Raw genomic sequence first — 14,387 nt, 5'->3', positions numbered from 1 at the left:
ATATTTAACTTTGCACCTGCAAAAGGTTAGGAGCAAGCGGAGCTGCCGCAGCTCAGCTGGCAGGAGGCACCCGGCAGCTTGTGACGGCCCAGTCGACGGTTCTGCCCGCAGGGCTCCATCGATAGCTGCCAATCCTGGTGCCACCACCCCGAAATGCTCCACCAAAGCGAACCCCGTCCCCTTAGCCGATCCCCCTCATCCACTTACGACCGTGACGGCATCGTTCAGAAGGGACTCCCCGAAGACCAAGATGTGGAGCAGCTCGTTGATGTGGATCTCCTCAAAGACGGCCAGCACGGCCACCGGGTCCACGGCCGAGATGATGCTGCCGAAGAGCAGATTGGCCAGGAGGCCGATGTGGTTCAGGCCGGGGCCGCCGACCTGGCACACGGCATACATGAGGCCACCCAAGAAGAAGGCGTTCCAGAGCGTCCCCACCACAGCGAAGATGAGGATGGTGCCCAGGTTCTCGGTGAATTGGCGCAAAGGGAGGAAATAGCCAGCATCCAAGATGATGGGTGGGAGGAGGAAGAGGAAGAAGACATCCGAATTGAGGATGGGGGGCTTTTCACCCACCCCTTTGATGAGCCCCCCAACCAGCAGGCCCACCACGATGAGCAGGCAGCTCTCGGGAACGATGTTGGACACCGAGGGGATGACGTGGAATCCTGGAGAGGAGGAGGAGAGAGCAAGACACACGTTGGCTACGCGACTGGAGGATGGTCTCTGCAGGACACCCCTGTGGGAGTCAGGGACCAGTTCCCAGCCCTCCCTGCGCTCTTCAGGATCCTTTACTCTTTGTGTGCCTCAGTTTCCCCTTCTAACCTCCTTCTTCCCCACGCTCCCACGCTGTAAAGTGGAAAGCGCAGCTTCACCAGCCCCACGTACCCTGGCATTGCTTGATCTCAGGTCAGAAAATAACAGCGAGTCCCACTTCAAGAGGCAGCAGCCGCCCTCTGGGCACCCCGGGGTCTCTGAGGGGACCCCCAGACCCCCGCGACAGCCGTCTGCGGCACAGGCAGTTCTCACAACACAAGCTGTCGCTGGCTCCAGCTCTTCCCATCGCAGCTACTAATCCCGAGCGCACGTAGGCACTGGCATTTACCTCCCGTCAGACGGCAGCCTGCCCACCGAGTGCCGTTACACCCGGCGCGCCAGGCTCTGGCAGGAGCCACCAGCACCGTGCCTGTCCCTGGGTGTCCCCGGTGCAGGGGACGGGCAGGGGACCCGGTGCTCGGTGGGTTTGAGGGTGCAGTTGGAGCGGGGATGCAGTTGGAGCGGGGATGCAGTTGGAGCGGGTCCTTATTCCCCCTCCTGCAGCTTCAGGAGCGAGCTGGGAGGTTGCAGGCAGAGCTGCTCGCCGGCATGGAGCAGGGACAGGACATATCCTCGCGGCGCAGGGCTATTCCTTGGGGTGCAAGGTAAGAGGGAACTCGTTTTCCCCTTTTTGAATCACAGCACGACCCCCCACACAGGTCTCCAAGCCAGCCGTGACCCGCTGGGATGGCGTCCATCCACCAAACACCCCCCAGCCTCGGCAACGCGGGCAGCTGCCTGTCGGGTCGGGCAGGCAGCACGCCGCCAACCAAAGCAGCGCTTCAGCCAACGCGCTGATACCCACAGAAGGATTTTGGGTTCCCTGGATCCTCTCCCAGGCTTTATAATTATTATTTTGAAGTGAGGCACATTTGTTCCCTGGCAAGGGAAGTGGTTTAAAATAAGGAACCCTGCCTCGGCATCCCGTGTTCCTCAGTTCCTTCTGGCCGGGCGACTGTGCCATCTGCACATCATTTCACAACAGATTAAAAAAAAAACCCTCCTCCCTAACGAGCCACCATCCCGCTGACGATCCGGAGCCGTGCTGTGCCACGGTGAGCCCCCCCGTCCCCCCCCCCGCCAAGCCTGCGGGGACCACATCTGTGCCGCGGTGCCGGCTCATCCCTCCTCCACCTGCGCAGCCGAGCGGGGAGGGCGCTGCACAAATCCGTCTCCGATGGGAAAAGCAGCCGCTTCCACAATCGCTCCCTAAGGACAGGCAGTGAGTCAGCTACTGACCACGGCCACGGCCACGCGCAGGACTCCGAGGGCAGGATTAGACCTCAAATTGCTACCTGAGCTGCAGGCGCTGCCTCTGGCGTGGGCGAGCCTGGCACCGCAGAGGCCGGAGGATTCATCACACCCAAGGCTCCACGCAGGTCTGGCCGCGCCGTTTCGGCAGAGCCCGGGTCGCTCCGGTGTGTCTCGGGTGCCGGAACGACGTGGGAAGGAGTCTGGTTTCTACCTCGGTTTTACCGCAGCAGCACCGATCTCTGAGCACGCCGCCCCGCGGCCCTCGGCTTTGGGCACGAGGGGAAGCCGGGAGGAGACGGGAAGCATCCCAGCTTTCTCCCGGTGCTCTCCCAACATCCGGCCACCTGCACGCAGGGACCTCCTGAGCTAGATGCGGTTCCTGATTTACCCCCACGGGATTTTTTATTCTATCTCTGATCCTCCCCGGAGCTCACACGAGCGCTGAGCACCCCAAGGCAGCCCTGGCAGGGAGCTCCCCGTTGGAGCGGAGGCGATAATCCCTTTTCCTAGCGCAGCTCGCGCAAACACCGGGAACAACCCGCCCTTCCAGCACACGGGGCAATCGTCCGTCTCAGCATACGCCAGCCCGGGCTGGAATAAGGTTTAAAGCCACACAAGCAGCGAGAAGCCCGCAGCAAATCAGTTTTTGCTTGCTAAGTACGTTCGATCATGAATAAAACACAAACACTGACAATTAAGCATCTCTCACTTCTTCCCCACAGGCCCCAGGATCCCATTAAACTGGAACATTCGCGTGCTGATGTGAATTCAATGTTTTAGAGCCTTTTTGTAGGGCCCTAAAAATACACTCACGCGGGCTGCATGTTAATTATGCCTTTGATTTCGCCGAATCTCAGCCGTTTTTCGCTCCCCGCTTTCCCCGCTCAGTATTTTTAGAGCGCTCGAAAGCTCATCGGTACCAATCTGTTACTGGGATCCTGCTGGGATCCTGCTCCAAGCGCCGGGCCGGCATCCCGCGTTGGGGTGAGTAATGGGAAGAAAGGCTCTCGTCGCGGGGGCGATGCCAGGCAGGGATGAACCGGCCCCATCCCAGCTCTGCGCCTCAATTTCTCTCCCGGAGGAAGAGGGAGGCTGCGGCAGGATGCTGGGGAGCGAGGATGTCGGGGGACGAGGATGCTCAGCCATGGGCACGTCCAGGGGCAGCGGGAAGGGGAATAAGTCATAAGAAGAGCCTTAATAGTAATAATAAGAAGTCTTAATAACCCCCAGGCTCCTGTTCCCGGCTGCGTTGGTAAAAGATAATTTGCACAGCAGGTAGCCGTGCCGCTCGCCTGCCCGGGTACCTACTGCTGCCACCCGCCTGTCCCCAAATGTGGTGGCTCCGCTGCAAACTGGGATTCATCTCCCTGCAGCAAACACCTCCTCTGCCACCAGTGAAACCTGGGATGAGCCGGGAGGCAGCAAGACCCCCAGCGTTCCTTCGTTTTTCCTCCGTTAAGCTGCATTTTCTTCTGCTTTTTTGCCGCAGCAGAAGGGCAGGAGCCGGCATCGGAGAGGAGGGCTCTGCGTGACTCGCACCGGCTGCGCGGGAAGCGGCTCCCTAAGGAGCGAGGAGCAGTACCGGAGAGGCAGTGCCTGCACCAGGCGTACGAGACTCCCGGCACATCGCTGCCTGCACACCCTGAAGAAACAAGAAGTGATGCGGGAGTGGGGGGGGACACACACGAGGCACCCGGTTTCCGGCACATCCGCATCCGGAGGATGAGCAGGGACGCACGGGAGAGCGAGCAGGTGAGCACACGGAGCAGCTTTTCCCACAGAGAAGCACCCGCTGGGTTTCGGCTGGGTTTCCTGAAGCCCACCAGGAGCGGAGTCCCCCCGAGACCCCATTGCCCTGCGAGCAACCCGTGGTCCCCAAATCCCCAGCACGGGGCACGCACAGTCACCCGAGTTTCTTCCTTTGGAAAACAAACGCCGTGGGAGCAGTTCCCCTATCAACGGCATCAAACACCGCTGAAACTATTAAAAGCAAGAACAGTTGAGTAAACATCGACCCTGAGAGCCTGAGCAAACAAGGAAAAGGAAATCCAGAAGTTAATAGTTCCTATTAAAATGGTTTCTTGTCCACATCACACACCCCCGGCTTGCGTGTGCCGGCCGAGGCGAACGCGGGGACCGTGGGTCGTGATTTTTTGCTTGGGTTAGGGCAGAAAGGAGCTGGGAACTGCCTTTCCAGGCTCAACTTCAGCAGAGCTAAGCCCAGCCTAAGCACTTGAAGGACAGTAGGAAATCACCGTCCTTCAAATTAAAGTGATTTTGGGCGAGGAAAGCTGTTGCAAGGCGATGTCTGTGCTGCAAAAGAGTTTGCTCTGCAGCTTCTGAACACCAGTTGTCTCCGTTTCAGTGTCAGCTGATTTGCACGGGGCCATCTCCACCCAAGCGCAGGCAGCCGGGGGCAACAGCAGGAATTTTCCTCCACGAACCGCGGCAGCAGCGAGAACCCCCGACGTCTGGTGGATTTTGCAGCAAGGCAGATTATTTTCTCCCTTGATGCATAAAGCAGGCTTGTATTTCAGAGGCCGCGGAAGCTGAACGAAGATGTCTGAGCACAGCAAGCCACCTTCGGTCTCCGGACTTTGCAAGGGCCGCTCCTTGCCCCAGCAAACACGAAGGCTCCCGTTTCAGCTGCTAAAGGTTCATCCCCATCCTGCCAAGGGGGACCCGGGCTGCTTTTCCCAAGGCCCCGGCTGCTGGCGGATGCGGTGCCATGTAAATATTTACTCCCAACCAAACAGCTTGGGAGAGGCTCCGACCTACGTGTGGGTTTTTTTCCTTCCTCGGCTGTAACTGGGTTACAGCGCATGGGCTGGATGCTGGGCATGGTGCATTATATAAGCTCCATCCAGAAACGTCTGCTCCTTCGCCGCCTAATGACTCAAAACCCACCCTATCTGATCCGCATCCATCCTCAGCCTCATCAGAAAGAGCCTGAAGGGACACGGAGGGAAGGGACACGGAGGGAAGGGTGCTGGGCACCCAACCCAGACCCAGCATCCCTGCCCCGGGGGAGCGCTGCTGGAAAAACGAGCCAGGTCCCAGGCCAGCACTTGCCCGAGGCAACGTTTCTCCCGCTGTGGTGATCACCATGCCCCGAGCTGCTCACAGCAATTTGGAAACCCTTTTTTCAAGGCCAGAAGAGGCTGATTTGCAGCTCTCAAACTGCCGGCTGCTCTCAAGGTGGGTTTGGGAACCTATCGCTGAAGGGAGCAGGGAGCATCCCCCTGTGCTCAGCCCAGCCTGATCCCGCAGCAGAGCGACCCGAGGACCACAGGCGCCATGTCCTACAGCATCTGCAAGGTCCCCTCGCTCCCCGCCTGACGGCGTTGCCCCATCCCACCCGTGCAGGGCTTCTCTCCCTCCCCATCACCTCGGGCGCTGCCATACAGCTCCGTATGGCGTGGGACCCCAGGTCAGGCTTAGTCCGGAGCTCTGGCAGCGCTGCCCTAATTTTAAAGACCTCTCTCAATGCAGTGCGGAAAGAACATTTTAATAACGTTTTAAACACTTCAAACAACACTTATGATGAAAGAAATGAGGCAAAGCCTTCACGCGCTTCCCTGCTCCAGGTCAGGTCTGGGGGACGCCTACGTCTCCCACCTCGGCTCCCACCGCGGGGATTCAGCTGGAGTCGGAGTCGTAAGAGCAATCCCCATGGTGCTAAGAAATACTGATGTTCAGAGGCCATAAATAAAAAATAAAATAAAAATTTAAAAATATTTATATAGATATATTATAGATATATAATGCCGATGCTGGAGGCATCAGTCCCCCCGGTCCCCAGACCTGCCGTGCACTTGTCCCCACGAGCCAGTCCCCGCAGCTGGGATTGTCACCAGCCATCACATCCTCCTGGAGCTGCAGGTTAACCTCCCCTCCTTTCACAGGAGGAAAAAAAAAAAAACAAATCCACGAGGGAGGAGGGAAGAAAACCCGGTGAACGACAGGGGAGGAAGGAGGGAAGGGAGAACGTGACGTGGCTGGGAGGGCTCGGCACGTTCACGGTTAAGCAGGATGCTCCTGCGGCTTCACCCCGGCTTCCCAAGCGCCCACGCACTGGGAGCGTTGCGGGAAAGCCAGGCTGCTTCCAGGAAGATGCCTGTTAGCTACGAGGAGGCACAAGAAATGAGAACGGTTACAAAAGCACCCCATCCTCCCAGGCTTCAGAAGTTTATTAGAGCGGCTGCAGGCTCCAGCAGGCAGGCAGCAACCCCGAGAGGGAAATTACACAATTATTAGCTGGGGATTAGACAGCTCTTCCACCCTCTGGATGATTTTTTCCTGAACGGAGGTAGATGAGGGGTTAGTCTGGGTGAGGGGGCGGTGAAGCCCCCTGGGCGATGCTCGCTGCAGCCCCGGGGACCCATGGGTGCTCGTTTGGGCTGCAGGGTGGGACGGAGCGACGGCGCGGCTTGGGTGCGGAGCGCGCTGCGGTGCTGGAAGAGCCCCAGGAGAAGGCACGGGGCTGGGGAGGAGGCGGCGAGGGGGAGCAGGCATGCTCAGAAGGGCTGCCCTTCTGAAGGACACTGCAGAGAGCACGGGCTGGAGGGGACACACGTGGCTCAGCAGCACCAGGGCCCCTCCAAAGGCCACTTTAACCCTTTAGGACACCAGGCTGGCAGGGTCCGGGGGGGCCATGCAGAGACGCAGCGGCCCTGTGTCATCAGCAAACCCAGCGACCCGGCGGCGAGGGATGCGGGAAGGTGCGGACACCTTCCCACGCTGCCGCGGGACACGGGGACCACGGAGAGCCCCGAGACGTGGACGCTTTGCTGGATGAGCCACAAAGTCACCAATGCGTCACCAGCCATGGGGACGAGTCATCTGCAAAGCCGCTACCCAGCACCATCCCCGTCTTTTGTCTCTGCTTAGAAGGAAGGTTGGGGCAGGGAGGAGGGCTGGGGCTGGGCTCCAGGGTCTGCAAGGCACCGAGACCACCCTGACCCGGCTTTCATATCCTGTATTTTGGGGTGGCCCAGGCAGGGTTAAAGCACTGCGAGGATGGCGACGCAGCAACAGAACGTTTTGCAACCGGCTCCTGAGGGAAAACCCATCTCACGCTGCCAGATTTTAGCCGCAGCTTCTCTCCATTTATCCCCTTTTCCTCTCAAAAAAAGGTGCTGGATTCCTCTCTTCCCCCTCCTGACCATCGGTCGTTGCTGCAGTTGCCCAAAGCTCAGCCAGGCTTTGCCCAAAGCTCAGCCAGGCTTTGCCCAAAGCTCAGCCAGGCTTTGCTGATTGCTGGTGGCCTCCAGCACAAGCCTCGTGGGACGTCTCGTGGGAGTGTGTCTCAGCCCCGCTGTGCAGCTTTCCCTTGTAAAATGGAGCCGGATCCATCGACCTGCCTGCAAAGATGGGGAGCGAGGAGCCAGGGGAAGGGCACGGAGAGAGAGCTGCATGCGCCTGGCACCGGCACGGCTACCAGATGTAATGGGGAAGTCTCGAGGGAAGGGGATGAAAATTTAACTTGCTGGAAAGGAATTAAATAGCTGGTGATTTACACCTAAAAATAGAGCGAAGCCACGGCTCGTGTCACCCTGCGAAGGGAGGAGGTAAAGCCATGATACTTAAATTACATCCATTGCGTCTCGCAAGCTCCAACGTCACCACCTGCCCTCAACCTTCAGCCCTACTGAGCGCCGACGCGGCTCGCTCCAGCAGCCGCTCCGCCGGGACGGCACGTGTGGGGCCCGGCCGCAAACCGGTGGGAAACAAACAGCCCCTCGGCTTTGCCAAACCCTTTTCTGCTTCACCACGGAGCAGGGTTTTAACGCAGGGCCGGGTCTCCCGAGTGCTCTCCTGCAGCTCTCTTCGGGCTGGTTTCAGCCATTTGGGTTACTTGGGGCAACCTTTAAAAGAAGCCTCAATATCCAGGATGGAAAAGCTTGGATTTTTCACCCAAAAATAACATTTCGTGTTTAGAAGTTGACTTTTTTTTTTTTTTTAAGATACAGGTACAGAAAGAGCTCCTTAGCAAAACAATGTCCACCAGATCAACCCAAATGTTTCATTCAAACCTGATTATTTTCTTGCCACAAAGAAAAGCCGAGAATCAGGAAGGTCATTAATTTATACTGCTTTTGTGACTCCGTTAATGCAGATACCACACAGGGGCCACAACAGCCGGCACCCACCCAAACCTCACCACGGGCTTGGCGTGCAAAGCGAGCACAGGGAGAGAAGGGCAAAGCAAGCCATCCAGCCCTAATTTTGGGGGTCCCTCTTCTGCCCCCCCACCGCGGGGGTGACCAGCCCGATGCTCCGGACCCGGGTTAAAATCCATGAGCAGCCAGCGCTGCAGCCTCCAGACATGTTCGGTCCGTGGGGATCAAGTACAACCGTTTTGTCCGCTTTAAGTGGGGCACGGGATGCAGGCGGGGAGGGAGATGCAGCCCCGTGCTGCACCGCAGAGCTCTGCCAGCTCAGACCCACCGAGGCCATCGGTGCTGGCACCGCCAGGTCCCCGCAGGCTCTGTCCACCCCAACACAAGGTGCCCAGCCCGGCTGCGCTCGTGGCCAACTCCCAGCCCTCGGTTCTGAGCTGGATTGCACGCAACATCCCTACAAGTCACGTCACCAAAGTCAATAGCCATTAAAACCCGTTGCTAGCTGCCGAAAGTACGGTTTTATTTTCTCTCGGCGTGACGTTACCGTCCCCTTTACCTACAGACCTTGCCCAAACAGCCGGGTCCCACCTCGCAGCCACTGAATTGCCCCTTGTTTTCCCTCTCTTCCCCCCATATTGCAAACAAACCGGGGGCAAATGGAAATTTTCCTGCGATAGGAGACCGAGAGCCACCTGGTACAGCCTCCAGCTCGCTCAATCCTGTGCATTCAGCCCTAACGCCTACGGCGAGGCAAGCGTGCAGGAGAAGGTGACCCGCCTGGACCCTGCCCACTTTGCAGAAGATAAGAACAGCGTTGATAGCATCGGGCCAGCCCACGAATGAGTCAAAACCTGAAAGCTACAGAACAAAAAGGAGACATTGTCAGGTACCAGCGCGCGACAGCTTTGCTGCAGCTTAGCGAGTCAGCCACAGCGACCGAGAACTTGCGCCGGCCTGACCCTTGCAGACTGGTGCAAACCTTGCAAGGACTGGTGCAAACTGGCTCGTCAAGCCCTTCGAGTACAGCCGCGTTAGCAAAAGTGGTCGGTGCCGCTAGCGCGGCATCACAGCATCAGGGAAGAGCCCTTCGTCCCAGGCAGAGGGCAGATGGCTTCTCCTCGTCTCTATCGCCGCGAGGGGCTGGTGGGGGGGTTTGCAGCAGAGCTGTGATGTCTGACAGTTTCCCAGCTGCACCATCCTCCCGCAGCAGCAGTTTGTAGCCAGTTCCCACTGGCAGGCCCCGAATAAATCCTCCGATGAGAAGGGAGACAAGTCTAGACACCCTGCACCCCCGAGGCAGCAGGAGGGAGCAGACACGCACTTGCCTTTCCCAGATCTCGTTGTCCCCTGGGGACCTTCGGGGAGCAAAGCCCACGCCCCAGAATAGGATAAGCAGAGAATAAACTGCAAGCAGAGCCTTCCTCCCCACGCCCCGTGCACACGGGGGATGGATGGATGCCAGGGCATCGGCAGGAGCGACGCTGGTCTGGCACTCTGCAAAGTCAAGCGGCCAAAGAGAGGACGGTTCAGAGCTGGGCTGGGGCGCGAGGCTGTGCTCTTTCACGCCTGGAGCCGTTCAGAGAGCAGTTATTTAGAGCCGTTTCATGCATTTTAGCTGCTAGGATAAGCGACGGCCGTGGGGACCGGCAATAACGGGAATGGGTCCGGCGTGCTGTCGAACCAGCCATTAACGGGTACCGCTCCTCCTCACCCCGCACCGGCCGCTGGCACCGTGGGGATGGGAGCGCAGAGGGCGAGGAGCTGAGCCACGCCGCCCACGAGACCCGCGCAGGCAGCAATAGCCAGGGCAGGGCAAGGGCAAAGCCTCTTCTGGTAACTCGGTGCCCGCAGCAACGTCGTGCAGGAATGTGCCTCTAATCCTCAGTCGTGCCAGGGCCTTGCCTTCCCCTGGGAGCGCCTGCTCACCCCCCCCCCAGGGCTGCTAGCTCCGCCGAGGGCCGTACCAGCCGTGGCAGGCATCGCTTGGCTCCGAAGGGATGCAGGGGTGCCAAACCTCACGCTCCGTCAATGCGACCCCCCCCTCCCAGCCACGGGCAACATCAGCAGAGAAATATCCACGGATGATGATGGCACTACCAAGGAAACCACAAGGTTGTTCCTTTAGTGTAGGGCTGGATTCGGAGCTGGAGAAAGGTCCCAAAAAGATGAGCAGCCCGGGGAACACAACCAAAGTGCATCCTGCAGCAGCTGGAGTCACGAGCCGCATGCAGATGAGCCCAGCTCCCCATCGGCCCTGACACCCCCTCCAGAAGCAAAAGGTTCCCCTCGGCCAGGGAAATCTCGTTTTCTCCGCCCAGAGCCCTGCTAGAAGGTCGCAGGGGAGGAGGACGCTGCTGCGCTGCAGCCAAGTGAAACGCGGCTGTCGTGGGACCTCGATGGCGACGCTGCAGTGCTGCAAAGCAGGAGGAGGACGCGACGATCCCAGGCGCGCACGAGAGCCGTGAATCATCTGCAGGCACCCTGGATATCAGCCTGCCAGGATGGGCGGACCCCCCTTGCAGAAAGCCGCTGTATACACTTACAAACAAGCTGTTTACGCAGACCAAGAGAACTTCAACGATAACAAGGAGAGATCTCTTCCCTGGGGTCCAATCCAGGCTCAGCACGACCTTGCCCTTCCAGCACAAAGCTGGGGACGAGGGGCTGCTCCTTGATTTGCAGTTTGCCCGCTCAGCTATTCCCCCCCCATCCGAAGGGGCTGTGTCCCTCTCCCCAATCACCCAGCATGGGACAGCTCAGGGAAGCCCGCTGAGACCTTCGCGTGGTCCAACAACACCTGACGTTCCCCGCAGCTCTGCAAACCAGACAGCAAAACCTTCGCGCCGCCGAGCCTGCAACTTCACGTACGAGTGCCAAAAAGCCGGCAGCGATTCCTCCCAATTAAACCTTGCTGCCCTGACCCAGAAGGTCTGATCAGCCAGGCGAGCCAACGACAGCCCGAATGCTGCCCTAATCCTCCCCCCCTCCAACTCTAAAAGATACACTAATTAATTAAGATCAACCCAAACTAAACAGTTGGCTCTGCTGTGCTGCGTGGAGCAGATTGCAGCAAACTCTTAATTGTGGCACTGGCGTCCATCAGCGGGAAAGGAACTCATCCTGCTCCCCGTCTGCACCGCCCCCAACTTGAGCTTTCACTTGCCTTAGGCTTAGGTTTAGGTTAGGCTTAGGTTTAGGAACCAGCCTGGCCAGGGTTCCAGCCCAGCCAGCACCTCCCTGCAGAGCTAGCCCTGACCTGGGGCACCCACCGCAAGAGCCACGTCCAGGGGAGACCCGCGGCCAGGAAAACCTCCCTAAAACAGGCAGGGAAGTGCCAGGGCGCAGCCTCCCTGACTCACTCGCCCCCGATTCGGCTGGCGATTCGCAGGCAAGCCCTAAAAAGATCATTTCCCCCCCCCCGCCACGTACTTCACGCCAGGACGCCCGCGTGGCCGGGAGGAGAAGGTGCCCATACGTGACCACAACGCACCGTGACGGCAATCCACGGACAGAGGCGTTTAGCAGAAACACTCGAATATTATTATTTTTTTTTTTTTTTGAGAGCAGGGAGAACCGATGCAGCAAAAGCACGTGCCCTCATTTTATCTCCGAAGCACTCACAAGAAATTAACAGATCAATTGGGAGTCTTTTACAGAGCTGGTATTAATTTTCTCCCAGCTGTAAAAAGGAAATGAAAGACGAAAGACATTAAATGGACTTGCCCAAGTGCCCAAGAGAATGGCGTGAGAGCTGGCGTGAGAACCCAGCAGCTCCCAATTTCCAGTCCTATGTTTAGATAATGCTTCTCCTTCAAACCAGAAGAAAAGCCAAGGACACTCTGCAAGACAAGCAGATATGAAGAAAGACCTAATTGCTATTAAAGACTGAGAACCCCACGGCCCCTTGGACTGTCACCCAACAGCTACAGCTTTTCAAGTAGCGAGGGAAACACGGAGCCAACCGGAGCAAGCAGCGATGGCTTGGGAAGCTTCAAGGCTTGGTCCCATCACTTCTTGAAGAAACCTCTTCCAGATCCAGCTGTGCACAGCTGTGAGCAGAACAGCTCTCCTCCACCTCTCTCCAGCTCCAGAGCTGCCCCAAGATGCTGCCAAACCCGACCTTCTCCTCTGGAGCTTTGAGAAACCGGTTGAGGGTTTGGTGCTACGTGCCAAGCTGGCTATTAAAAATCTCCGGAGACTCGCGGGTACTCCGGTAACCCCAATCCCCGCTGACTACATTCCTCTAACGGGCACGTTTCAAGGCCGCTCCCAAACCACAGGCTGAGATTAGCAAACCTGTTTAAAGCCTTTAGGCGCGCTCCACGCACAGCGTTTCCTAAGGCGGGACTGTATGGATCTTCACCAGCGTGCGGCATTCATCCAGCAGGAGCTGGGCACGCAGGTACGGAGGCGCACGGGGACAAACCGTCCTGCAAATTTCTGCTGTTGTTGCTCCAAGACTCATTTTGACTCTTCTCCACCATCTCTCGACGGGTGCATCATGCAGCCGAGCCTGCAAAGCTGGGATTTTCCCGGCACGGCTCGTTTATCCGGGAAAACTGAGTTTTCTATAGGGCAACAACATCCTCATGCAGGTTTACATCCTTCAAAAGCATCACAACGGTGACAGCAGCTGGACTTGAGCATCTTGAGGAGGCCTAATAAAAGAAGGTCTAGAAAAACTGCTTATGCTCCAGGGAAAGGGGCCAGGAGCTAAACATACCCGCTCACCAGCCACGCTCTTCCCAGACGGCTTCAGCTGCAGCAAGACACACTGGATACCACAAATAGCTGGGCTAGGAGCGGTCAGCGCTCAGCGTCTGCCTCAAACTGGGGGGTTTCTACAATAAAACCATCGGAATTAATTTCTGCACGGTGCAGAGCTAAACTTCACGGTGTTTATTGCAGATACGGAATTGCTCTGGAGCGGAAGGTACTCAAGGTGATGTGAAGAGACAGCACCTGGTCATCCAAAATAAGGCTCCGGTCGCTCTCCCAGCTCTTTGCCCTCAACCGCATGGCGCGGCATTTAAAACACGGTTCCCGCTGGCCCTCGAAGCCTCGGGAAGAGTTAAAGCTGAGCCAGACCAAGGTGACCACGGACAAACCCCGCAGGCAGAGCAATGCCAGTCACCCTTCCCAGGAAGGGCAGATTTCCTACCAGGAACACGGGCAGGAAAGCCAAACAAAAGCTTTTCAGGAAATAACCTGTTGGGCTCCACTCCGACGGGAGGGAGGAGGTAATTGCAATTATCACTGATTACTCCCAGGCTTTGCAAACCCAGACAAAGCAACACCACTCGTAGCACACGCCAGCAGCGCGTCGAGAGCCAACGCGAGCACCCAGTCGCCTTTGTCTCTTCTCCAGCTTTTGGCAGGAGCCGCCGGCAACGCCGAGACCCCACCGGCCGAGCCCGCGCTGGTGAGACCCGGGGGCTGGAGAGCCGTCCCCGTCAGACGCCATTTCAGGCTTCCAGCATCCCTCCCCGCCAAGCCGGGATGCAGGCGATGCTATTTCACACGCAGCCAAGCTAACAGCAGCGCTCCTGGGAGCAGATGCTCTCTCCTCTACATGAGAGGAGCCCGTACGTTGCAAAACGCACCCCCCCCAGGGAGCGAGGCTGCCGTGGGAAAAGCCCTCCCAAGGGAAACTGAGGCACTAGCAGGGCTGGATACACCAGCTCTTCTCTTTAAAAGCCTGCGCGGGCTTAAGTCTGTGCCTGTGGCATTTGTGCCGTTAAAATCTCCAGCACCGGGGTGGGAAGCTGCCTTCTCTCCAAATACATCATTAAGATTTAGCACATCGTGACGCCGAAACGCAGAATAATTCCAGGCACTGAAAAAAAAACCCCATTGCAAATCTGCAAAAGGGAGTCTGCTTCTGCAAATGTGTCCTGCAGGCTTGATAAAGAGAGGAGAATTATTTCTCTACCAGCACCCTCTATTAAGCAGAATTTAAGAGCTGTCCCTCGAGGTCGATTGTATTGCGACTTTCCGGAGACAAAGACCATTGATGCTATGACATTTATGAGTCACTCCTGGGCAACCCAAGGAAACGCATTTGTTCTCTTCCCATTACAAAAAGTACGACTTTGCATTCTTCAACCTTCCGCTCAGGGATCTCAAAACATCACTCCAACTTCAAAGGAGCCTTTGGTCGCTCCCGTCCCTATAAATCCATCACCCAGGTGG

At 57.7% G+C, this 14,387-nt stretch overlaps 1 protein-coding gene across 1 annotated transcript in view; it reads right to left on the bottom strand.

The window, feature by feature from the left end:
• SLC9A1 (solute carrier family 9 member A1) overlaps positions 1-14,387 on the bottom strand; it is a 30,241-nt gene that overhangs the window by 8,046 nt on the left and 7,808 nt on the right. Inside the window, exon 2 of the mRNA XM_054802466.1 lies at positions 208-668. Within this exon, the coding sequence (XP_054658441.1) occupies positions 208-668 (461 nt within the window). The remainder of the gene's footprint in view (positions 1-207; positions 669-14,387) is intronic.

Source organism: Grus americana, chromosome 23, assembly GCF_028858705.1.
Source record: "Grus americana isolate bGruAme1 chromosome 23, bGruAme1.mat, whole genome shotgun sequence".
NCBI classification, from domain to species: Eukaryota; Metazoa; Chordata; class Aves; order Gruiformes; family Gruidae; genus Grus; species Grus americana.
The sequence above is the reverse complement of the archived record's forward strand: the minus strand, read 5'-3'. Positions and strand labels throughout refer to the sequence as shown.